Genomic DNA, 26,276 nt, shown 5'->3' on the forward strand with positions numbered 1-26,276 from the left:
CTGGTTGAAACACGACCACGGGAACCCAGGCTAAAGGGACGAGAGGAATAAGTGAACTCATCTGAAAGGAAGATGCATTGACATTGACAAGGGCTCATTCAACTCAGGTGAGAGTTGTCTTTCAATTCCATTCAAGGGGCGTTATTGGCTTGGGAAACATATGTTAACATTGCCGAAGTAAGTGAGGTAGATAATATACAAAAGTGAGAGAAAAAAAACAGTAAAAAGGAACAGTAAAAATTACACTCACAGAAGTTCCAAAAGAATCAAGACATTACAAATGTCATATTATGTCTATATACAGTGTTGTAACGATGTACAAATGGATAAAGTACAAAAGGGAAAATAAATAAGTATAAATATGGGTGATATTTACAATGGTGTTTGTTCTTCACTGGTTGACCTATTCTTGTGGCAACAGGTCACAAATCTTGCTGCTGTGATGGCACACTGGTATTTCACCCAGTAGATATGGGAGTTTATCAAATTTGGGTTTGTTTTCAAATTCTTTGTGGATCTGTGTAATCTGAGGGAAATACATGTTTCTAATATGGTCATACATTGGGCAGGAGGTTAGGAAGTGCAGCTCAGTTTCCACCTCATTTTGTGGGCAGTGTGCACATAGCCTGTCTTCTCTTGAGAGCCAGGTCTGCCTACGGCGGCCTTTCTCAATAGCAAGGCTATGCTCACTGAGTCTGTACATAGTCAGAGCTTTCCTTAAGTTTGGGTCAGTCACAGTGGTCAGGTATTCTGCCACTGTGTACTCTCTGTTTAGGGCCAAATAGTATTCTAATTTGCTCTGTTGTTTTGTTAATTCTTTCCAATTTGTCAAGTAATTATCTTTTTGTTTTCTCATGATTTGGTTGGGTCTAATTGTGTTGCTGTCCTGGGGCTCTGTGGGGTCTGTTTGTGTTTGTGAACAGAGCCCCAGGACCAGTTTGCTTATGGGACTCTTCTCCAGGTTCATCTCTCTGTAGGTGATGGCGTTGTTATGGAAGGATTGGGAATCACTTCCTTTTAGGTGGTTGTAGAATTTAACTATTTTCTGGATTTGGATAACTAGTGGGTATCGGCCTAATCTCTCTCTTGTCTATCTCTCTCTTGCTTGTCTCTCTCTCTCTCTTATTCAGATGGTAAATGTATTAAATAGAAACAAGGTTTGTCAGTAATGTCTTGACAGCGACACAGCACAAAAGACAGAAGGGTAGAGTCAGTGATGATACACTGAAGTGTTAGAGGCACTGTAACAGACAGAAACTATGTCAAGATGGCTGCCTTGTGTAAGAGAGGGAGAGCGAGAGATGGATAGAGGGAGAGAGGGGATAGAGTGAGAGAAGGATAGAGGGAGAGAGGGGATAGAGGGAGAGCGAGAGATGGATAGAGGGAGAGCGAGAGATGGATAGAGGGAGAGAGGGGAAAGGGAGAGCGAGAGATGGATAGAGGGAGAGAGGGGAGAGGGAGAGCGAGAGATGGATAGAGGGAGAGAGGGGAAAGAGTGAGAGAAGGATAGAGGGAGAGAGGGGATAGAGGGAGAGCGAGAGATGGATAGAGGGAGAGCGAGAGATGGATAGAGGGAGAGCGAGAGATGGATAGAGGGAGAGAGGGGAAAGGGAGAGCGAGAGATGGATAGAGGGAGAGAGGGGAGAGGGAGAGCGAGAGATGGATAGAGGGAGAGAGGGGAAAGGGAGAGCGAGATAGAGAAAGTGATCTTACTCCAGGTGTGTTGTGTAAGCCGGTCGTCCCTGGATCAATGCTATGGTCTGCCCACTGGGATATAGCGCGCACACACACACACACACACACACACACACACACACACACACACACACACACACACACACACACACACACACACACAGTGCTGGAGGTAGTACTTGTGTTCAGGAACCCTCGCTGTCAACCACACATCATAGTCACATGATCAAGTGGCAGGTTAAAATAGCAACATGTTCACTATCCCCCTGAGGCCTGTGATAGCAGGAAGAAAGGGAGGGAGGGAAGGAGGGAAGAGAGAGAGAGAGAGGGGGGTGGGAGAGAGAGGATGATGGAGAGATTATAGTAGAACAGAATACAGGAGAGAAGACTTAAACTACAGAGAGAGAGAGAGAGAGAGAGAGAGAGAGAGAGAGAGAGAGAGAGAGAGAGAGAGAGAGAGAGAGAGAGAGAATAGAATAGTAGAACAGAGTACAAGAGAGAAGACTTGAAAACGAGAGAGAATAGAATAGTAGAACAGAGTACAAGAGAGAAGACTTGAAAACGAGAGAGAATAGAATAGTAAAACAGAGCACAAGAGAGAAGACTTGAAAACGAGAGAGAATAGAATAGTAAAACAGAGCACAAGAGAGAAGACTTGAAAACGAGAGAGAATAGAATAGTAAAACAGAGCACAAGAGAGAAAGGTAGAAAACAAGATGACAGAGAGAAAGAGGATACAGATGAATAGAGTAGTAGAACAGAGTCCAAGAGACAGCAATAGAGGGAATGAGGGAGAGAATAATACTGTATTTCACCTTGACTTGAGACATAAACCCCGCTCTGTACACTGAACGAGACCTGACTGCAGACAGAGGGATTGTCAGCCTACCAAATCTACAAATCAACCTACAATCACATCATTCATTCCTTTGCGGTTAAGGCTAGCGTTTGTTTAAAGTGCACGGCCCCATTAAAACAAATCTTTGAAGGATTCAAAGACGTTTCACCTTTCGCTTGAATCGTGTACTTGAGGGAGTGTATGGAAATATTCTGCCTTGAAGCTTAATACAGAACATTCAGAAATAATACAGAAACATGTTTAATTCAGATACCATACTTGGAGAATGCTATGCTTCATGAGGGAAAATTCCTCCTTAATTATTCCATGGTAAACAGGACAAGCTCATTAACTTATTTAATTACTCTTAATAATAAGAGTGTTATGTAGAGACTGATTGGACAAATCCATCTGTGGCACACGACGACTAGGGCTGCATTCCAAATGGCACCCTACTCCCTATATAGTGCAATGGTTTTTACCAGATCCCAATGGGCTCTGCTCAAACGTAGTGCACTAAATAGGGAACCATTTGGGATGCATCTATAGGACGGATGGGAACACTCCCAGGTTGGAGGGTTTACAGTTGGTTGAATACAGAGATTGTGGGATAGTGAGGAATCTGTGGCTCATCTGACCAGTGGAGCACACTTCCCTTCAATTACAGTACTACCTCAATATCTCAGTGCAGTGTTGTGTTCTGGTGTGGTTGGCTGGGGATTTTGTGAATGAATTATTTCTCCCAACCGTGTGGGTGGGTTGTGTAGGCAGACATACAGAGGTGTTTGGTGGGTTCAGTGGCCTTGAATGTGTGTCACTGATAGGTGGAAACAACAACAACATTGTTCAAGGGCACATCCACAGATTTTTCACCTAGTCGGCTTGGGGATTCAAACCAGCGACCTTTCGGTTACTGTCCCACCGCGCTAGGCTACCTCCCACCATACAATCACATACATGACATGGTAATGACTGCACAACACACACCTAGGCCTAGATTCAGTCAGCATCGAGGAAGAGCCGCACTATCGCGTGATTGAAATGTGTTCGCGGACACAGCATTCACGGAACACGTTGCACTTGTCAGACTCGGCTTAATGAAAAATTCCCTTTAAATTTCAATCGCACTATAACACAGATCTTCCGCAATAAGGGTTGAATCCAAACCTTACTTTGTGCAGCGGTGAGAACATCCATGTGAGCATGTTAAATATCCATCCATAGGTTGATTTTAACTTCACTCGTGGTTGCCGTATTAGGAAAGATAACTTCACCTAATGTTGTGGTGCACCAACCAACATGGAAGACATTATTTACAAAGGGCTTCGAGTAGTGAAAAAGTTAGTACGACTCTGACTCGAGGCTGAAAAGTTATAAGTAGTAAGACTTTAAAACCAGGGACTCTCCAAAGTAAATCAGAGATTATTTACAAAAACTCTCTATGACCACTGGTGCATTCTAGGATGAACCAAACACACACGTCAAAACCACGGTCCACAGAGGACCACGCTTTCATTAGTCTGAAGAAAAAACTACAATCTGCTCCCAAACATATTTCAGCTCTGAATTATTGAATAGGTTTCATTCTCCCTCCAAAACGCCTCGAATGAGAAACATGCTTTGGGCTCATGAAAAATACATATTTGCTCCTCTCACTCTTTTGTCTTTTGTTCGGAGCAAAGTCATAGATTTTTTTAAATTTACTTTTGTCTCCGAGTTTTTGTCGCCCTTTTACAGGAAATGTAAACTCTTCCTGCGTTTTAACTTCTCGGAAATGTAATTTCCTTCAATGGAAACAAAGACTTCATTGATGGGTTTTGTTCTGGAACTAGATCAGTTGACAGACACGGGGAAGATTGCTTTATCATTGTAGATAGTTGTTGATGCAGTTAGAATGAGAGGTTCAGGGAAGTATCAATGTCTCCGCTCAAACAGCGCTGCTGACAAACCATCCTCATTATCTCGCTCTAATATCTATTTACTCTCTCGCCTCCGATCCAAACGCATTAGCTTGACTCCAAACGCTACCCAAATAATGCATAGGCAGAGAGAGGAAGATGACAGTACAGATTTGTGTTGAGACACCAAAGCCCTACAAGTGTAGAGCCAACACCGGATTGTTGAATGTCTCACCACTTACACCACAAGGTCTCTGCAAGCCCTAGAGCAAGCACTTCTTACTAGTACTCTACAGCACTGTAACGTATTGAGAAATCTGCAGTTTGGGCTTGTTGATTGCTGGGATTCTTTCCATGAATTTGTGTTGAAATAAAAAAAGCCCTACAGGTGTAAAAATGTAGCTAGAAATTCTCAACTTACTTCACTACAAGACCTAGAAAGAACTTTGTTCCCTTCAGCACTGCAATATATTGAGGCATTCTTCTGCAATTTGGCAGTTGTTGACAACTGAGACTCTCTCCCAAGAACTCTCAAGTCAACACCAGTATGTCTATAACTGTAATACCCAATCTTACCATGCTTCAGCCTCCAATAACCTCCAACGACCACCATTTGGAGAAGACCTAACTACCTAACCTACTGGCTAACCCTTTAGCTCCACTCCTCCTCCCTCCACAACCTGGGGGTAGACGTAATGTAGTAAATGTACATCTGGTACACTCCAATTAGTATGATATGTTACGTTTAATATGTGGATGTACACCAAACATTTCGTATGATATGTTAGGAATTACAATTCGTACAATATGTTATGAATTTGCATAACGTATGATATGTTGCAAATTACAATTTGTTGTGGCTAACGTTAGCTAAGTGGCTAATGTTAGCTAGGTCGCTAATGTTAGCTAGGCTAGGGGTTAGGTGTTAGGGTTAGCTAACATGCTAAGTAGTTGCAAAGTAGCTAAAAAGTAGCAATTAGTTGCAAAGTTTCTAATTAGCTAAAATTGTCCGTGATGAGTGTCGAACATGCAACCTTTGGGTTGCTAGACGTTTGCATTATACGCCAACCATCCACCCTACTTTTGTTTTTTGCCTTAAGTAATCCTCTGTTTTATGTAACCATACCAAACATATCATACTAATTTAAGTGTCCCGGATGTATATTTACTATGTTACGTCTAGTCAGTGAGACCAGGCTGCCCTCCATCAGGTGCCCTAATAGACATCTCATCAGTCTGGAGGAGCAGCCAGGCGTGAAAAGAATGGTGCCTGTAAAAGAGAGAGAGAGAGGGAGTGAGAAAAGAGAAGTAGGCTTTTTAAAGCATAGTCAGACTCAGGTGACTCAACTGGCTGAAGAAGGCAACATGTGACAGAGCTCATAATTGCCCTTGGAGCATATTGCCTCATCCTGCCATCCCATCATTTGTGCCAGTCACTTGTGATAAATTAATAAAGCCATCTCTGATTTGTGCTAAATGAGTAAGGCCTTGCCTGATTGGTTGGCGGGGCAGGAAATTAAGACTGGTGTCTAAAAGGATCCCCTCCTCTGAGGTACTTGTGTATATCTAATGGGATCTAAAATTGGACAAAGGTGTCAGGTCCTCTTAGGAGGTGGGTGTGTGAACCACATGGATCTCTGGTTGAAGACACTTGAGGGTAATAGTGGAGGGAACAACAACACTGCAGCTAAGCTTTTGTTTCACGTCTTCAGATGAATGTATTAATTGGAAGTGGCTCTGGATAAGAGTGTCTGCTGAATGACAAATGTAAACGTAGCTCTAAAAGACTTGATTTAACTGATAATTCTCTTAAATAACTAAAGACTATTGAACACTTTGTGGATTTAATAGCTGAATCAGTTGTTACTTTTGGCATGAAACAAAACCATGCACCCACTGCAGTTCTCCAGGACCAGAGTTGTTGTACAATGATGTGATCGAGCTATGAACAGATTATCATAAAATGTGTACACAAAACTCTATGCATGGCAACATTTACATATCCAAGGTGTACATTTATTTTTGCATTCAAAATGCTGTGTAGTCAAAACTTCAACTTGTACTTGAGTCGTTGCTCAGCCTACGTACTGTCTGAACTGATGCTAATAAATGTGACACTAACCAGCCACTTATCTGTCACTTATGTTAAAATATATCTAGTACAGTCGCGTGTGCTGTGTCATTCTGTGGTAACAACACCGCTTATTTAAGATGCAAATGAGATCAAGGTGTGTAAGAGTCTTTTAAATGTAAGAGGTGCCCTACCAAAAGTAGCACTGGTACTTTTAAGTCCTTTGAGTAGAACTAGGATGCCATAGCCTGGTAAAACCATACTGAAAGCTGCGCTCAGCATGATTCAATGGGGAGCGCAGCATCCGGTCTGGTTTACACCAGGCTAAGGACATTAACAATCCTTGGTGAAATCTAGCAGCTTTCACTGTTTGGTGATTTCATTCCAGTAACAACAACATGCCTTTTAATCATTTGCTCATTTTTATTCAGCAGAATTTTTTAATACAACGACAAGGGCTGTCATAAGGAAACAAATTCAAACACTGTTTCTGCTACGGCATACAGAGACAGAGAGACAGAGAGACAGAGAGACAGAGAGACAGAGAGACAGAGAGACAGAGAGAGAGAGAGAGAGAGAGAGAGAGAGAGAGAGAGAGAGAGAGAGAGAGAGAGAGATCATCATGTCACCATCATATGTAAACATTACAGAAAGAGGGAGGAGGAAGATGAGAAAATGCTGTTTGTCAAGGTGTTCTGGCCACGAGAGAGAAGAAAGACGAGAATAAAACACTCCCAACATAAACGTCATTAAACGTCATATGACATAGGTATACATCAAGGACAGAAATAAGCTTGTCCGGTTGGTGTGGCTCTCCAGCTAGCTTTTTAAAATAAACTTCATAAAACATAGCATTATTCATTTCTTGTCATTCATTAAGGAAGCGTTTCTCTCTGCAAAAAGCTGTTAATATTAAAAGTGAATGGATCCTCTGCTTAAATCCCCCTTCTCAAGGCCTAGCCCCTTTCCTGTACAACGGATAGGAGGGATTGGCTGTGGTAGGGATAGGGTAAGGTAGCGATGCACATGATTAGCTGACGTGGGCGCATGACGTCACTAATCAGGAAACGTGTTGAAAGGATGACATGGCAATTAACGGAGCTCTGCAGCGGGGGGGAAGGAACATGATAAGAACAACTGGTAGTGGCTCAGGCAGGGTGGAGAAGAGGAAGGATTGGACAGTCACTGTTTTTATGAGTTCATAGCTATAGCATGCTCTTTCAGAGTCAGGAGGGAGGAGGAGGAGGAGGAGGAAGGGATGCACAGAGTAGCAGGAGAGAGGACCGGAAGGATGAACATGGAATAAAAGGAAGAGAGAGAGTCAATGCTTGTCCTTTACTTTGTTTTATTTTCGTTGAATTGTTTTCTGTCACTTTTTCTCGTCCAATGAGTGCATCTCGTCTTCCGCGTTGGTCTTTGGAATGGCGCCGTGCGTTTTTCATTTTTTTAGTTTGTAGCCAAACTCGTCTGCGTCATCGTCGCGGAAGTCTCCGTAGCGCCAGATGTTGAGCTGAGATAAAACATGAGACAGAAAAGACTATGAGCGCTTAGTGAATAGCTGACAATAAAATAGACAAGCAACAGTTTCACATTAACCTTCAGTTCAAATGGGAGACTTAGCCTCCCCCCGAGACAGAGAGAGACAGACAGAGAGAGAGAGAGACACACAGAGAGAGAGAGAGAGACATAGAGCAAGAGATATAGAGAGAGAGAGAGAGAGAGAGAGAGAGAGAGAGAGACAGAGAGAGAGCAAGAGACAGAGAGAGCGAGAGTGAGCGAGACAGCGAGAGAGGAAGAGGTAGAGACAGGGGCAGGTAGACAGAGGTTGAAAGGTAGAGAGAGAGAGAGAGAGGTAGAGACAGGGGCAGGTAGACAGAGGTTGAAAGGTAGAGAGAGAGAGAGAGAGAGAGGTAGAGACAGGGGCAGGTAGACAGAGGTTGAAAGGTAGAGAGAGAGAGAGAGAGAGAGAGAGAGAGAGAGAGAGAGAGAGAGAGAGAGAGAGAGAGAGAGACAGAGAGAGACAGAGAGAGACAGAGAGAGACAGAGAGAGAGAGAGAGACAGAGAGAGAGAGAGAGAGAGAGAGAGAGACAGAGAGACAGAGAGAGAGAGAGAGAGAGAGAGAGAGAGAGAGAGAGAGAGAGAGAGGTAGAGACAGGGGCAGGTAGACAGAGGTTGAAAGGTAGAGAGAGAGAGAGAGGTAGAGACAGGGGCAGGTAGACAGAGGTTGAAAGGTAGAGAGAGAGCGAGGTAGAGAGAGGTAGAGACAGGGCAGGTAGACAGAGGTTGAAAGGTAGAGAGAGAGAGAGAGAGGTAGAGACAGGGGGAGGTAGACAGAGGTTGAAAGGTAGAGAGAGAGAGGTAAAGAGGTATAGAGAGAACATCAGTGTACTCTCACACCCCAGTGAGAATGAGGGGAGCATCATCATTTAATCCCCGTCAGACACATCCCTGTTTATTCCCTCTATTCCATTAAATCCATTCCGCTGAGCTCTGCATCCCTCATCAAGCATCCAAGCCATTTCCTGCTAAACGTTCCGTTTGACGCGCAATGGGAAGGGTGGTGGTAGTGTGTGTGAGGGGGCATTCTAGGTGTGTACGCAATAAGTTGTGTGTGTGTGTGTGTGTGAGAGATGTTTCACGACACCAACCAAGGCCCCCTCCTCTCCTCATCAGCAGCGTGTGATCAGCTGTTAACATGACGATTCACAGCCAATTAGCGCCCATGCTAATCGTTAGGAAGCGGCTGCCATGTCGTCAATGTTGTCTTTCCTGTTTCTTTTCCTTTTCCGTCGATGCTTCGTCACTCCTTCCGGCCTTTTGGAGAACTACATCTAATTTACACCAATTTGCCTGTGATTGGACGATTGTTTGAGCATGGCGTTGTGTGATTGGACAATATGTCAAAGCAGTGAGAGTGTTTGTCTTGTGACTGGCTGTTGGAGAGAACTGTGCCTTCTTGAAGGTCACCGTGTTTAAGGAGGATAAATGTATGCCACCTGTTTACCATAAAGCAGGTAAAACAAGCACCCCAAGATTAGACAAACTAATCTATATAAGTTCATTGGCTATGCTCTTGGGCAAGATACAGTAAACAGTTACTGTATAACTAGGAATATTAGGATTGAGCGGTGTAATGGCAAGGATAATGAAACTGGGCTGATACTTTTTGTAGATGCTCTGTCATCTGACTAGACGATTGGCTAGTGTACCTAAACAGGTAGAACCACCTGCGTTTGGATTGGTTTCTGTGCTGTGAGCGGACCCTGGGGTGTGTGGGGGCGGGCAAGAGGCCTGGATGCCATCTATCCCTCTCTCCATCCCTTGCTTTCTTTCCATCAGCGTGGGCCTGCACAGATTGTGGGCCAGTGTCCATTTAGGACAGCACTGCCTGCCAATGAGATGTGTAATGTCTTCAGAGAACAGACAGGTGGAGAGGAAGACAGAGGGAGCAGAGAAATGAAGGAGAGCTCCTTTCTTCTACTAGTAGTTGTAATTACAGCTTTGGAAACACCGGTTTCCCTGTCATGCCAATAAAGCTAGGCTGAATTTGTATTGTGTTGAGCGAGCTAGTACGAAACAGGGAGAGAAAAGTGAGTAAGAGGGAGAGAGGTAGAGGGAGGTAGAGAGAGAGAGGGAGCAAGAGACGTAAAGAGGTAGAGAGCCGTAGAGAGAGACGTAGAGAGAGAGGTAGAGAGAGAGAGGGAGCAAGAGACATAAAGAGGTAGAGAGACGTAGAGAGAGAGGTAGAGAGAGAGAGGGAGCAAGAGACATAAAGAGGTAGAGAGACGTAGAGAGAGAGGTAGAGAGAGAGGGAGCAAGAGACGTAAAGAGGTAGAGAGACGTAGAGAGAGAGGTAGAGAGAGAAAGAGAGGGAGCAAGAGACGTGAAGAGGTAGAGACGTAGAGAGAGAGGTAGAGAGAGAGAGAGAGAGGGAGCAAGAGACGTAAAGAGGTAGAGAGACGTAGAGAGAGAGGTAGAGAGAGAGGGATCAAGAGACGTATAAAGGTAGAGAGACGTAGAGAGAGGTAGAGAGAGAGAGGGAGCAAGAGACGTAAAGAGGTAGAGCGACGTAGAGAGAGACGTAGAGAGAGAGGTAGAGAGAGAGAGGGAGCAAGAGACATAAAGAGGTAGAGAGACGAAGAGAGAGAGGTAGAGAGAGAGAGAGGGAGCAAGAGACATAAAGAGGTAGAGAGACGTAGAGAGAGAGGTAGAGAGAGAGGGAGCAAGAGACATAAAGAGGTAGAGAGATGTAGAGAGAGAGAGGGAGCAAGAGACGTAAAGAGGTAGAGAGACGTAGAGAGAGAGGTAGAGAGAGAGGGAGCAAGAGACATAAAGAGGTAGAGAGACGTAGAGAGAGAGAGGGAGCAAGAGACGTAAAGAGGTAGAGAGATGTAGAGAGAGAGGTAGAGAGAGAGGGAGCAAGAGACGTAAAGAGGTAGAGAGACGTAGAGAGAGAGGTAGAGAGAGAGGTAGATAGAGAGAGGGAGCAAGAGACATAAGGGAGGTAGAGAGACGTAGAGAGAGAGGTAGAGAGGGAGCAAGAGACGTAAAGAGGTAGAGAGATGTAGAGAGAGAGGTAGAGAGAGAGAGGGAGCAAGAGACATAAGGGAGGTAGAGAGACGTAGAGAGAGAGGTAGAGAGGGAGCAAGAGACGTAAAGAGGTAGAGAGATGTAGAGAGAGAGGTAGAGAGAGAGAGGGAGCAAGAGACATAAGGGAGGTAGAGAGACGTAGAGAGAGAGGTAGAGAGGGAGCAAGAGACGTAAAGAGGTAGAGAGACGTAGAGAGAGAGGGAGCAAGAGACGTAAAGAGGTAGAGAGACGTAGAGAGAGAGGTAGAGAGAGAGGGAGCAAGAGACATAAAGAGGTAGAGAGACGTAGAGAGAGAGAGGGAGCAAGAGACGTAAAGAGGTAGAGAGATGTAGAGAGAGAGGTAGAGAGAGAGGGAGCAAGAGACGTAAAGAGGTAGAGAGATGTAGAGAGAGAGGTAGAGAGAGAGAGGGAGCAAGAGACGTAAAGAGGTAGAGAGACGTAGAGAGAGAGGTAGAGAGAGAGGTAGAGAGAGAGAGGGAGCAAGAGACATAAGGGAGGTAGAGAGACGTAGAGAGAGAGGTAGAGAGGGAGCAAGAGACGTAAAGAGGTAGAGAGATGTAGAGAGAGAGGTAGAGAGAGAGAGGGAGCAAGAGACATAAGGGAGGTAGAGAGACGTAGAGAGAGAGGTAGAGAGGGAGCAAGAGACGTAAAGAGGTAGAGAGACGTAGAGAGAGAGGTAGAGAGGGAGCAAGAGACGTAAAGAGGTAGAGAGATGTAGAGAGAGAGGGAGCAAGAGACGTAAAGAGGTAGAGAGATGTAGAGAGAGAGGTAGAGAGAGAGAGGGAGCAAGAGACATAAGGGAGGTAGAGAGACGTAGAGAGAGAGGTAGAGAGGGAGCAAGAGACGTAAAGAGGTAGAGAGACGTAGAGAGAGAGGGAGCAAGAGACGTAAAGAGGTAGAGAGACGTAGAGAGAGAGGTAGAGAGAGAGAGGGAGCAAGAGACGTAAAGAGGTAGAGAGAAACTTACCCTGGCAGTCTTGGCAGACTCCTGACCGTTGAGATACTCCGTCACCTGAGAGAGAACATGCATTAGTGTTGCAACTAAACCAGACTGAATGCTGTGGAGAGAAACACATTGGGTGCATCTCAACTCTCTAACGTAGCCTCCTCGACTCGTCTCCTTTCCTTCATTGAAAATCGGCTCAGTGCAGATGAATGAGGAGGACGCCACTTTAGACTATCAACACGCACCGAAAAACACATTCCCACCCATACATTCATAATACACATGTCGACAGGCTTCATTGGTAGCACTGCATTGCACATGGTAACAACAAAAACAGCTAGGTCATCATCAGATCAATAGGAAACGCGGATGCTAACCGCTAGCCCACGTGCTAACAGCTAACAACAGTGAGCAATCAAGCCAAGTGGCTCTCGTCTATACAGCGAGCTAGCTTTTAGAGCCTTCCTATTTAGCATTTAATTACAATCAAAATGCATTCACGTTTCAGCGTTAGGCTAGCAGGGTAAGAGAGGCGCACTACCTGCCTACACTAGTGATGAAATCAGACCTGTATTGTGATTGTACTGCATCACAAGGGCAGGTGATTAGTCGGCGAGGGCCCTGATAGAGCAGTGAATGGTGGGAATAGAGTCAGGAAGTCAGAATCCTCTAGGATATTGAGGTCTGTAAATGAAGTAGATTGTGCTTGTATATGTGTGTCTATGTCTGGGTCTTGGTTAGGGCTGGGAATGATGATATTAAAACGATACTTAGGTGCTGATATGTTATGTAGGGGCGGCAGGTAGCCTAGTGGTTAGAGTGTTGGGCCAGTAACCGAAAGGTTGTTGGATCGAATCCCCGAGCTGACAAGGTAAAAAGCTGTCGTTCTACCCCTGAACAAGGCAGTTAACTGTTCCCCGGTAGGCCGTCATTGTAAATAAGAATTTGTTCTTCACTGACTTGCCTAGTTAAATAAAGGTTAAATAAAAATGATCACAATCCTATATGTATTGCGATTCGATACTGTGATTTGTTGTTCCAAACATATTGCTCACCATATGTCTGAGGCAGAGGAACAAGAGAGAGTCATGAGAAAACAAGTTTGATCAGTCATGTAAATGTGCTGAAAACAAATTGGCTTCCTACTTAAAAAGAAGATGGAGAACAAGCTATGAAGGAAAATACTGGAGATGTGGTGTGCAGTTACAGCCAACTAGCACAAAAATAATATTATCAAAACAATATGATATATCGTCAAATGTAACTGTAGTGATTTTTCTCCCCATCCTTAGTCTTTGTGTAAGTGTGGGAGATTAGGCTGGCTTGGATAGACAGGATTTGACTTGTGATGCTTCGGCTCAGATAGATATATATATAAATATATATATAAAAGAGAGAGAGAGACAGAGAGAGAGAGAGAGAGAGAGACAGAGAGAGAGAGAGAGAGAGAGAGAGAGAGAGAGAGAGAGAGAGACAGAAGAGAGAGAGAGACAGTAGAGAGAGAGAGAGAGACAGAAGAGAGAGAGAGAGAGACAGAAGAGAGAGAGAGAGACAGAAGAGAGAGAGAGAGACAGAAGAGAGAGAGAGACAGAAGAGAGAGAGAGAGAGAGCGACAGAGAGAGAGAGAGAGAGAGAGACAGAAGAGAGAGAGAGACAGAAGAGAGAGAGAGAGAGACAGAAGAGAGAGAGAGAGAGAGAGAGAGAGAGAGAGAGAGAGAGAGAGAGAGAGAGAGACAGAAGAGAGAGAGAGAGAGACAGAAGAGAGAGAGAGAGAGAGAGAGAGACAGAAGAGAGAGAGAGAGACAGAAGAGAGAGAGAGAGAGAGAGACAGAGAGAGACAGAAGAGAGAGAGAGAGAGAGAGACAGAGAGAGACAGAAGAGAGAGAGAGAGACAGAAGAGAGAGAGAGAGAGACAGTAGAGAGAGAGAGAGAGACAGTAGAGAGACAGAGAGAGAGAGAGAGAGAGAGAGAGAGAGAGAGAGAGAGAGAGAGAGAGAGAGAGAGAGAGAGAGAGAGAGAGAGAGAGAGAGAGAGAGAGAGAGAGACAGAGAGACAGAGAGACAGAGAGAGAGAGAGAGAGAGAGAGAGAGAGAAAGAGAGAAAGAGAAAATCGGCAGACAGGCAGTGCTGGGCATATTGACCTCTTATTATGCCAGAGTGTCTATTTAGCCCCATTGACTGAGCCTGACGATGAGTCACAGGACACACACAGCATGACGGGACTGAGGGATGGGGGAGGGAGGTAGAGAGAGGGAGAGAGATGGAGGGAGGGGGTGGAGAAGAGCAAAAATGAGAGAGGGAGACAGAAAGGAAATGTCCGGTTATGGTCAAGAGAGACTGTGGGTATTGTCTGTCCGTGTGTGTGTATAGAGGCTGAAAAGCTCCAAACGAGGACGGTGCTCTGCACTGTGACTGAGCGGTTTAGCTCTACATGGTTCTGGCCAGCCCTCCTCTCTCTCCTCCAACCCAAGCTAACCCAGCCTCAGCTCTGGCTCCTTCCTGCCAGCGTGATCGATGGGGAGGCTTTTGGAGTGTGTGTCTCGGGTCAGTCAGGGGAAAAGTGGGTGAGGAGAAGGGGGGAGGGAGGATACACAAGATGGAGGGTGGGTTGAAGAGGAGAAAATGGGTGATAGGGGAGAATTGGGAGAGGAGTGGGGAAGAGAAAGGGGTCAAAGGTGTTGAAGGGGGGAGAATAGGAGTGAGGGGAAGGGGTAGAGGAGGACAGGAAAAATAAGGGATGAGAAGAGGGGACGGATAAGGAGGAGAGAAGGGGTGAGAGGGTGAAGAGTGGAAGAGAGTGAGTCAAAGGCTGAGGGAGGAGAAGGGGGGGTGAGACAGTCTACTCAATACAGTACCATATTAACCACAGAGGGTTTCATCATGCATCATAACTGACCAGGAGAACAGATGAGACTCCTGGCCAAGGAAATGAACACAGATATAGGAGAACAGCAGATGTTGAAAACTGCAGAGCGTGGATTCTGCATCGGAATAATTGCTTAGCTAGCTGGTATACACTGGTTCATTTGATAGCAACCCAGAACACACGAAAAACATACTTCAGTACAGCTGGATCGTACAGCTTTGTGTGTGTGTGTGTGTGTGTGTGTGATAAAGTGTGTGTGATGGAGAGCTGGAGAGAGAGAGTGGTGTGTGTGTGTGTGTGTGTGTGTGAGAGACTGTGTGTGCGTGGGGTGTCGAAAACTGCAACCGCTGCATAAGCTATCAATCAAAGCTAACTAAGAGTGAGAATTTAGAAAAGGGGACAGCAGATGTTCACATATCTCCTTACCAAACAGATGTCACCATATGGAGGTCCTAGTCAATAGCATTAATGTCTTATTTCAGAGGTCTCCGGTGACATTTGAGTGGCTGGGAGGGGTCAGGATACGCCATGTTAAAGGTATTTTGGTGCCCAGTGTCCTTCATGACTACTGATGTAGGTTAAAGTCCCTAGATGGAATTCCATCATCTTGTCATTTCCTTCCATCTACCGTCTGCTTTGGAGACCTCTTAGAGTAACCCCATCTCAATAATGACCTCATATTTGGTCCTGGCCAATAGCAGGGGATTATATGGAGGCATTACTATATGAATGAAAGGGAGCTGCCAGACAGCTAGCCAAGCTCTTTGTCCTTTAACTAAGGGGTGCCTTCCTGACAGACCGTCTCCTGCTGTTCTCTTCAGTACAGTATGTGAGAGCAGGAAGCCAGTGTGTGTATGTGTGCCTAGCATCCTCCTAATATGGGCCCATATGCTGTTCCAGAAAATCCCTTTCAGGACCCTTTTCACAGCCACCACACGGTCTCTACTTCCACTGGAGGAGAATCACTAGCCAATAAACAAAAAGAATACGGAACCAAATATCTCAACTAAATGAATAAATAGGATAGGGGGGTAGGCTTTGTGTATTTCAGAGAGAGAGAGAGAGAGAGAGAGAGAGAGAGAGAGAGAGAGAGAGAGAGAGAGAAATAATAGTACTGTATGACCCCACAGAGCTCCATATGCCAGATAGATGCCCCTGGTCCCATCTATACCAGGTTGGTGTTGGTGAACAACCTGCCACTACTTGGCAGACTGGGAGGTGGTGGGAATATGGTGTTGTTGAACAACCTGCCACTACCTGGCAGACTGGGAGGTGGTGGGAATATGGTGTTGGTGAACAACCTGCCACTACCTGGCAGACTGGGAGGTGGTAGGAATATGGTGAACAACCTGCCACTACCTGGCAGACTGGGAGGTGGTGGGAATATGGTGTTGGTGAACAACCTGCCACTACCTGGCAGACTGGGAGGTGGTGGGAATATGGTGTTGGTGAACAACCTGCCACTACCTGGCAGACTGGGAGGTGGTAGGAATATGGTGAACAACCTGCCACTACCTGGCAGACTGGGAGGTGGTGGGAATATGGTGTTGGTGAACAACCTGCCACTACCTGGCAGACTGGGAGGTGGTGGGAATATGGTGTTGGTGAACAACCTGCCACTACCTGGCAGACTGGGAGGTGGTAGGAATATGGTGAACAACCTGCCACTACCTGGCAGACTGGGAGGTGGTGGGAATATGGTGTTGTTGAACAACCTGCCACTACCTGGCAGACTGGGAGGTGGTGGGAATATGGTGAACAACCTGCCACTACCTGGTAGACTGGGAGGTGGTGGGAATATGGTGTTGTTGAACAACCTGCCACTACCTGGCAGACTGGGAGGTGGTGGGAATATGGTGTTGGGGAACAACCTGCCACTACCTGGCAGACTGGGAGGTGGTGGGAATATGGTGTTGGTGAACAACCTGCCACTACCTGGCAGACTGGGAGGTGGTGGGAATATGGTGTTGGGGAACAACCTGCCACTACCTGGCAGACTGGGAGGTGGTGGGAATATGGTGTTGGTGAACAACCTGCCACTACCTGGCAGACTGGGAGGTGGTGGGAATATGGTGTTGGTGAACAACCTGCCACCACCTGGCAGACTGGGAGGTGGTGGGAATATGGTGTTGGGGAACAACCTGCCACTACCTGGCAGACTGGGAGGTGGTGGGAATATGGTGAACAACCTGCCACTACCTGGCAGACTGGGAGGTGGTGGGAATATGGTGTTGGGGAACAACCTGCCACTACCTGGCAGACTGGGAGGTGGTGGGAATATGGTGAACAACCTGCCACTACCTGGCAGACTGGGAGGTGGTGGGAATATGGTGTTGGGGAACAACCTGCCACTACCTGGCAGACTGGGAGGTGGTGGGAATATGGTGTTGGTGAACAACCTGCCACTACCTGGCAGACTGGGAGGTGGTGGGAATATGGTGTTGGTGAACAACCTGCCACTACCTGGCAGACTGGGAGGTGGTGGGAATATGGTGTTGGTGAACAACCTGCCACTACCTGGCAGACTGGGAGGTGGTGGGAATATGGTGAACAACCTGCCACTACCTGGCAGACTGGGAGGCGGTGGGAATATGGTGTTGGGGAACAACCTGCCACTACCTGGCAGACTGGGAGGTGGTGGGAATATGGTGAACAACCTGCCACTACCTGGCAGACTGGGAGGTGGTGGGAATATGGTGAACAACCTGCCACTACCTGGCAGACTGGGAGGTGGTGGGAATATGGTGAACAACCTGCCACTACCTGGTAGACTGGGAGGTGGTGGGAATATGGTGTTGGTGAACAACCTGCCACTACCTGGCAGACTGGGAGGTGGTGGGAATATGGTGTTGGTGAACAACCTGCCACTACCTGGTAGACTGGGAGGTGGTGGGAATATGGTGAACAACCTGCCACTACCTGGCAGACTGGGAGGTGGTGGGAATATGGTGTTGGGGAACAACCTGCCACTACCTGGCAGACTGGGAGGTGGTGGGAATATGGTGTTGGGGAACAACCTGCCACTACCTGGCAGACTGGGAGGTGGTAGGAATATGGTGTTGGTGAACAACCTGCCACTACCTGGCAGACTGGGAGGTGGTGGGAATATGGTGAACAACCTGCCACTACCTGGCAGACTGGGAGGTGGTGGGAATATGGTGTTGGTGAACAACCTGCCACTACCTGGCAGACTGGGAGGTGGTGGGAATATGGTGTTGGTGAACAACCTGCCACTACCTGGCAGACTGGGAGGTGGTGGGAATATGGTGTTGGTGAACAACCTGCCACTACCTGGCAGACTGGGAGGTGGTGGGAATATGGTGTTGGTGAACAACCTGTCACTACCTGGTAGACTGGGAGGTGGTGGGAATATGGTGTTGGTGAACAACCTGCCACTACCTGGCAGACTGGGAGGTGGTGGGAATATGGTGAACAACCTGCCACTACCTGGCAGACTGGGAGGTGGTGGGAATATGGTGAACAACCTGCCACTACCTGGTAGACTGGGAGGTGGTGGGAATATGGTGTTGGTGAACAACCTGCCACTACCTGGCAGACTGGGAGGTGGTGGGAATATGGTGTTGGGGAACAACCTGCCACTACCTGGTAGACTGGGAGGTGGTGGGAATATGGTGTTGGTGAACAACCTGCCACTACCTGGTAGACTGGGAGGTGGTGGGAATATGGTGAACAACCTGCCACTACCTGGCAGACTGGGAGGCGGTGGGAATATGGTGTTGGGGAACAACCTGCCACTACCTGGTAGACTGGGAGGTGGTGGGAATATGGTGTTGGTGAACAACCTGCCACTACCTGGCAGACTGGGAGGTGGTGGGAATATGGTGTTGGGGAACAACCTGCCACTACCTGGCAGACTGGGAGGTGGTGGGAATATGGTGTTGGTGAACAACCTGCCACTACCTGGCAGACTGGGAGGTGGTGGGAATATGGTGTTGGGGAACAACCTGCCACTACCTGGCAGACTGGGAGGTGGTAGGAATATGGTGTTGGTGAACAACCTGCCACTACCTGGCAGACTGGGAGGTGGTGGGAATATGGTGAACAACCTGCCACTACCTGGCAGACTGGGAGGTGGTGGGAATATGGTGTTGGTGAACAACCTGCCACTACCTGGCAGACTGGGAGGTGGTGGGAATATGGTGTTGGTGAACAACCTGCCACTACCTGGCAGACTGGGAGGTGGTGGGAATATGGTGAACAACCTGCCACTACCTGGCAGACTGGGAGGTGGTGGGAATATGGTGTTGGTGAACAACCTGCCACTACCTGGCAGACTGGGAGGTGGTGGGAATATGGTGTTGGGGAACAACCTGCCACTACCTGGCAGACTGGGAGGTGGTGGGAATATGGTGAACAACCTGCCACTACCTGGCAGACTGGGAGGTGGTGGGAATATGGTGAACAACCTGCCACTACCTGGCAGACTGGGAGGTGGTGGGAATATGGTGTTGGTGAACAACCTGCCACTACCTGGCAGACTGGGAGGCGGTGGGAATATGGTGTTGTTGAACAACCTGCCACTACCTGGCAGACTGGGAGGTGGTGGGAATATGGTGTTGTTGAACAACCTGCCACTACCTGGCAGACTGGGAGGTGGTGGGAATATGGTGAACAACCTGCCACTACCTGGCAGACTGGGAGGTGGTGGGAATATGGTGTTGTTGAACAACCTGCCACTACCTGGCAGACTGGGAGGCGGTGGGAATATGGTGTTGGTGAACAACCTGCCACTACCTGGCAGACTGGGAGGTGGTGGGAATATGGTGTTGTTGAACAACCTGCCACTACCTGGCAGACTGGGAGGTGGTGGGAATATGGTGTTGTTGAACAACCTGCCACTACCTGGTAGACTGGGAGGTGGTGGGAATATGGTGTTGGTGAACAACCTGCCACTACCTGGCAGACTGGGAGGTGGTGGGAATATGGTGAACAACCTGCCACTACCTGGCAGACTGGGATGTGGTGGGAATATGGTGTTGGTGAACAACCTGTCACTACCTGGCAGACTGGGAGGTGGTGGGAATATGGTGTTGTTGAACAACCTGCCACTACCTGGCAGACTGGGAGGTGGTGGGAATATGGTGTTGGTGAACAACCTGCCACTACCTGGCAGACTGGGAGGTGGTGGGAATATGGTGTTGGTGAACAACCTGCCACTACCTGGCAGACTGGGAGGTGGTGGGAATATGGTGTTGGTGAACAACCTGCCACTACCTGGCAGACTGGGAGGTGGTGGGAATATGGTGTTGGTGAACAACCTGCCACTACCTGGCAGACTGGGAGGTGGTGGGAATATGGTGTTGGTGAACAACCTGCCACTACCTGGCAGACTGGGAGGTGGTGGGAATATGGTGTTGGTGAACAACCTGCCACTACCTGGCAGACTGGGAGGTGGTGGGAATATGGTGTTGGTGAACAACCTGCCACTACCTGGCAGACTGGGAGGTGGTGGGAATATGGTGTTGGTGAACAACCTGCCACTACCTGGCAGACTGGGAGGTGGTGGGAATATGGTGTTGGTGAACAACCTGCCACTACCTCGCAGACTGGGAGGTGGTAGGAATATGGTGTTGTTGAACAACCTGCCACTACCTGGCAGACTGGGAGGTGGTGGGAATATGGTGTTGGTGAACAACCTGCCACTACCTGGCAGACTGGGAGGTGGTGGGAATATGGTGAACAACCTGCCACTACCTGGCAGACTGGGAGGTGGTGGGAATATGGTGTTGGTGAACAACCTGCCACTACCTGGTAGACTGGGAGGTGGTGGGAATATGGTGTTGGTGAACAACCTGCCACTACCTGGCAGACTGGGAGGTGGTGGGAATATGGTGAACAACCTGCCACTACCTGGCAGACTGGGAGGTGGTGGGAATATGGTGTTGTTGAACAACCTGCCACTACCTGGCAGACTGGGAGGTGGTGGGAATATGGTGTTGGTGAACAACCTGCCACTACCTGGCAGACTGGGAGGTGGTGGGAATATGGTGTTGGGGAACAACCTGCCACTACCTGGCAGACTGGGAGGTGGTGGGAATATGGTGAACAACCTGCCACTACCTGGCAGACTGGGAGGTGGTGGGAATATGGTGTTGGTGAACAACCTGCCACTACCTGGCAGACTGGGAGGTGGTGGGAATATGGTGTTGGGGAACAACCTGCCACTACCTGGTAGACTGGGAGGTGGTGGGAATATGGTGTTGGGGAACAACCTGCCACTACCTGGTAGACTGGGAGGTGGTGGGAATATGGTGTTGGGGAACAACCTGCCACTACCTGGTAGACTGGGAGGTGGTGGGAATATGGTGTTGGGGAACAACCTGCCACTACCTGGCAGACTGGGAGGTGGTGGGAATATGGTGAACAACCTGCCACTACCTGGCAGACTGGGAGGTGGTGGGAATATGGTGAACAACCTGCCACTACCTGGCAGACTGGGAGGTGGTGGGAATATGGTGAACAACCTGCCACTACCTGGCAGACTGGGAGGTGGTGGGAATATGGTGAACAACCTGCCACTACCTGGCAGACTGGGAGGTGGTGGGAATATGGTGAACAACCTGCCACTACCTGGCAGACTGGGAGGTGGTGGGAATATGGTGTTGGTGAACAACCTGCCACTACCTGGTAGACTGGGAGGTGGTGGGAATATGGTGAACAACCTGCCACTACCTGGCAGACTGGGAGGTGGTGGGAATATGGTGTTGGTGAACAACCTGCCACTACCTGGCAGACTGGGAGGTGGTGGGAATATGGTGAACAACCTGCCACTACCTGGCAGACTGGGAGGTGGTGGGAATATGGTGAACAACCTGCCACTACCTGGCAGACTGGGAGGTGGTGGGAATATGGTGTTGGTGAACAACCTGCCACTACCTGGCAGACTGGGAGGTGGTGGGAATATGGTGAACAACCTGCCACTACCTGGCAGACTGGGAGGTGGTGGGAATATGGTGAACAACCTGCCACTACCTGGCAGACTGGGAGGTGGTGGGAATATGGTGTTGGTGAACAACCTGCCACTACCTGTCAGACTGGGAGGTGGTGGGAATATGGTGTTGGGGAACAACCTGCCACTACCTGGCAGACTGGGAGGTGGTGGGAATATGGTGAACAACCTGCCACTACCTGGCAGACTGGGAGGTGGTGGGAATATGGTGTTGTTGAACAACCTGCCACTACCTGGCAGACTGGGAGGTGGTGGGAATATGGTGAACAACCTGCCACTACCTGGCAGACGGTGGGAATATGGTGTTGGTGAACAACCTGCCACTACCTGGCAGACTGGGAGGTGGTGGGAATATGGTGAACAACCTGCCACTACCTGGCAGACTGGGAGGTGGTGGGAATATGGTGTTGGTGAACAACCTGCCACTACCTGGTAGACTGGGAGGTGGTGGGAATATGGTGAACAACCTGCCACTACCTGGCAGACTGGGAGGTGGTGGGAATATGGTGAACAACCTGCCACTACCTGGCAGACTGGGATGTGGTGGGAATATGGTGTTGGGGAACAACCTGCCACTACCTGGCAGACTGGGAGGTGGTGGGAATATGGTGAACAACCTGCCACTACCTGGCAGACGGTGGGAATATGGTGTTGGTGAACAACCTGCCACTACCTGGCAGACTGGGAGGTGGTGGGAATATGGTGTTGGTGAACAACCTGCCACTACCTGGCAGACTGGGAGGTGGTGGGAATATGGTGTTGGTGAACAACCTGCCACTACCTGGTAGACTGGGAGGTGGTGGGAATATGGTGAACAACCTGCCACTACCTGGCAGACTGGGAGGTGGTGGGAATATGGTGAACAACCTGCCACTACCTGGCAGACTGGGATGTGGTGGGAATATGGTGTTGGGGAACAACCTGCCACTACCTGGCAGACTGGGAGGTGGTGGGAATATGGTGAACAACCTGCCACTACCTGGCAGACTGGGAGGTGGTGGGAATATGGTGTTGGTGAACAACCTGCCACTACCTGGCAGACTGGGAGGTGGTGGGAATATGGTGTTGGTGAACAACCTGCCACTACCTGTCAGACTGGGAGGTGGTGGGAATATGGTGAACAACCTGCCACTACCTGTCAGACTGGGAGGTGGTGGGAATATGGTGTTGGTGGTCAGTGTGTTGAGTGTGTAGAATAAGACTAAGTAAGAGTGTGTGTGTGTTTGGTGGATCACTATACACAGGTGGTGTTTTGGAGATTGTGTGTGTGTGTCTCTACATGTGTGTATGTGGGAGTGCAAGCGCAGGTGTTGTTTTGGAGATTGTGTGTGTGTGTCTCTACATGTGTGTATGTGGGAGTGCACGCTCAGGTGTTGTTTTGGAGATTGTGTGTGTGTGTCTCTACATGTGTGTATGTGGGAGTGCACGCTCAGCTGTTGTTTTGGAGATTGTGTGTGTGTGTCTCTACATGTGTGTATGTGGGAGTGCAAGGTCAGGTGTTGTTTTGGTGCAAGTCTGAATGTGCTAGATGGCAGGTTTTTGGCAGGAGGTGTGTGAGTGGTTCTGGTTCAGGATGAACAGATCATGTGCATCCTGTTCTTGGTACAGAGAGTACATTCATTACCATAGTGTCTGACTCAATGCAGGTGATGCCTTAGAACCCCATTATAGTCAATCTGGAATAACGTTCTTCATTTTGTACAACAAAGTTAACGCTCGTTAGCAACACTAAGTATCAGTCGTATTATACACCCGAAGCCTTCTCCGCAAAACATCCCTCTTTCCCTCTCTCTCCCTTTCCCCCAAAACGCAAAAAGAGAGACCAAATGTATTCCATCTTATGAATAGTCAGCAATGGATTAACAACTGGTATCCAAGTCCAATTTATCTTCTGAACAGTCTGCCTCTGTACTTGTGAATAACAACGACTCCTCGCTTCGTAGATCTTTCCAGGCTCGTCTGACTCTGCAGTCCTGGGTGTTAGTCTTAAAGCTGCAAGATGTCACTTTTTTGGTCGACCTAACCAAATCCACAAAGAAATGGAGTTATAGATCTGTCATTCTCATTGAAAGCAGGTCTAAGAAGCGGTATATCTGTTCTATGTGCGCTATTTCTATGCTTCCCATTCTTAAGTTTAGTTTTTGCGTCTTTTACTTTCAATTTTGTACACCAGCTTCAAACAGCTGAAAATACAATATTTTTGGTTATGGAAAATACATTTCAGTGTTTTAGATGGTACAATGATTCTCTACAGTAGACTTGCTTGTTTTGTCACATAAACTGAAATTAGGCAAACTATTAGAATTTTAGCAACCAGGAAATGGTGGAGCTATTTCTGCATAGTTCATCTTTAAGTGATATCCCTCACAGAGAGAACCACACCACTGTCTGTCTGTCTTTCCAATGAATAGTGCATGGCGAGAGGAGACTCAGTGTTCTCCCCATGTCTCTCCAGACATCCTGGTAACATGGATTTGATTTGAAAAGCCCCTCTTTTAATCACAGCAGTCTTCGTCAGAGACTGCTCCCTGGAGGCTGTGTGTGGGAGTGTGTGTGTGTGTGCCATCTGTGCATGTCTGTGTGTGTGAGTACGGTATGTCTGCCTGTGTGTGTGTGTGTTTGTGTGACTGCGTGTCTGCATGCGCGCGTGTGTGTGTGTGTCCCTCTGAAGTCCCTGTGAGGCATGCTGGGACAGGCCCCGGTGCATGCTGGTAGCTCCAGCAGTGTGGTCTGTCGGGGGCTTTCAGGCAGCGAGGGGGACAACGTGGCATGACAGCGCCCCGCAACCGATGGTTCAACGAGTTAAGGAGGACCAGCGACAGAGGAGCGCCCCATCAGAGGACCTGGCTTCCGTGAGTACAGGCACACAACGCACCACGTTATATAGGCTATACACACACACATATACACTCTGGGATAGGGCTGTTACGGTGACCATATTACCGTCACACCGACGGTCACGAGTCATGACCGCAGTCAAATTCCACGTGACCGCTTAGTCACAGTCACTCAGCTTCTCCAAGCTCTGATGCTGCTGATGGTTATTAGTAGCCTACAAAAATTGCTAACTGTCTGGTACTCAGCACTCTATTGTCCCTCTCTGACATCACTGCAAATGTTATCAAAAATCTAATCAAACATTTCATGAGAGCCCATGAGCTCATGTTGCAACATTTCTATAGGCTATGTAATTGTGTGAGAAAATAGAGTGATGGCCTCTATTAAAAAGAGGAGGATCCCGTCAGCTTTCTATAGGCTATGCCTACTATATTTATTTCTCAACTTTCCTAATATTAAGCACATTGCTTCGCTTTACAACAGGAGTATAGCCTACCTGGCTGGCATGTAAATTAACCACAGGATAGCCAGATCAGGGCTTAACATAAGGACAACTTAGAGTATGCTATTCTGTTCATCTGAAATAGTCTACATTTTCTTCATATCATGTGTCTTTAGACCTGTCTAAAATAAATAATGGATTTACTGTTATGGTGTAGGCTATATTACATGGATTTATTAGACTTTTAAAAATGTAGATGTTCTGAAGGTCTGCATCAGTGGCTTGTAGGCTGTGTGTGGAAGCCAGGAGATGCTAAACATGTTTATGTTAATTAACGGTAAATTACCGCGAGACCGGCAGTTATTAGCTTGACAATCACCGGCTGACAAAATGTTACGACCACAGCCCAACTCTTAGATAGAAACATTGTGAACAAGGTTTTTAAAAAGGTATGTGGGCCTACTTCATCTCCACACACACACACCAGGTAGAGACACACACAGGCCGAGAACGTCGAGATTTGACCTACACAAGTGCATTTGATGGTAAAATACACAGACAGACCAATGTAATCATGTCTCTTGTAGGTCATTTTCCACTGAAAGAAAATGTTGACCATATAAACCAACCTAAATGATTATGATACAACTAAATAAAGTATAAAAAAAACCTATAGACATAGCTAAAGATGAGTTGGCAGAAAACGAGGGCAGACCTCGGTTAGAGTAGCAGTACAACTTTGGTTCTATTTCTCTCTTGTATTGTCTCTCCCCATGAGATCACCCACTGTGAAGTGACAGAAGTTTAAATGACCTACGCCCACTCTCCAAACCTCACTTCCCCCCTCTGTCTCTCTCTCCTCTCCTGGCCCCAGGGTGCGGGGGAGGCAGGAGTGTGTGTGTGTCTGTGGTCGGGCCAGGGGAAATAGAGCTTGGCTAGTGGCGCGTGTCACTGTCACCCTGGACAAGTCACAAGGCCCTCAGAGCACTGCTGCTGGCGGTGTGTGTGTGTGGGTATGAGAGGTAGGGTCGATATAAAAGTGTCCATTAGGCGTTCAACACAAACTCTTACTGGTTAATGAGGTATCGAACAGTCAGGAGGAAGGGGCATGCTTTTGTACA

The 26,276-nt window shown here is 47.8% G+C and overlaps 1 protein-coding gene across 1 annotated transcript in view; it reads right to left on the reverse strand.

Annotated features, from left to right (window-relative positions):
- Nucleotides 1–6,901: 6,901 nt before the first annotated feature.
- Nucleotides 6,902–26,276, reverse strand: part of snd1 (staphylococcal nuclease and tudor domain containing 1) — a 312,352-nt gene continuing 292,977 nt past the window's right edge. The window contains exons 23-24 of the mRNA XM_038996705.1: nucleotides 12,061–12,105; nucleotides 6,902–8,012 (exon numbers count right to left, since the gene is read on the reverse strand). Coding sequence (XP_038852633.1) covers nucleotides 7,941–8,012; nucleotides 12,061–12,105 — 117 coding nt within the window. The 3' untranslated portion in view covers nucleotides 6,902–7,940. The remainder of the gene's footprint in view (nucleotides 8,013–12,060; nucleotides 12,106–26,276) is intronic.

This window comes from Salvelinus namaycush, chromosome 6, assembly GCF_016432855.1.
Source record: "Salvelinus namaycush isolate Seneca chromosome 6, SaNama_1.0, whole genome shotgun sequence".
NCBI lineage: Eukaryota > Metazoa > Chordata > Actinopteri > Salmoniformes > Salmonidae > Salvelinus > Salvelinus namaycush.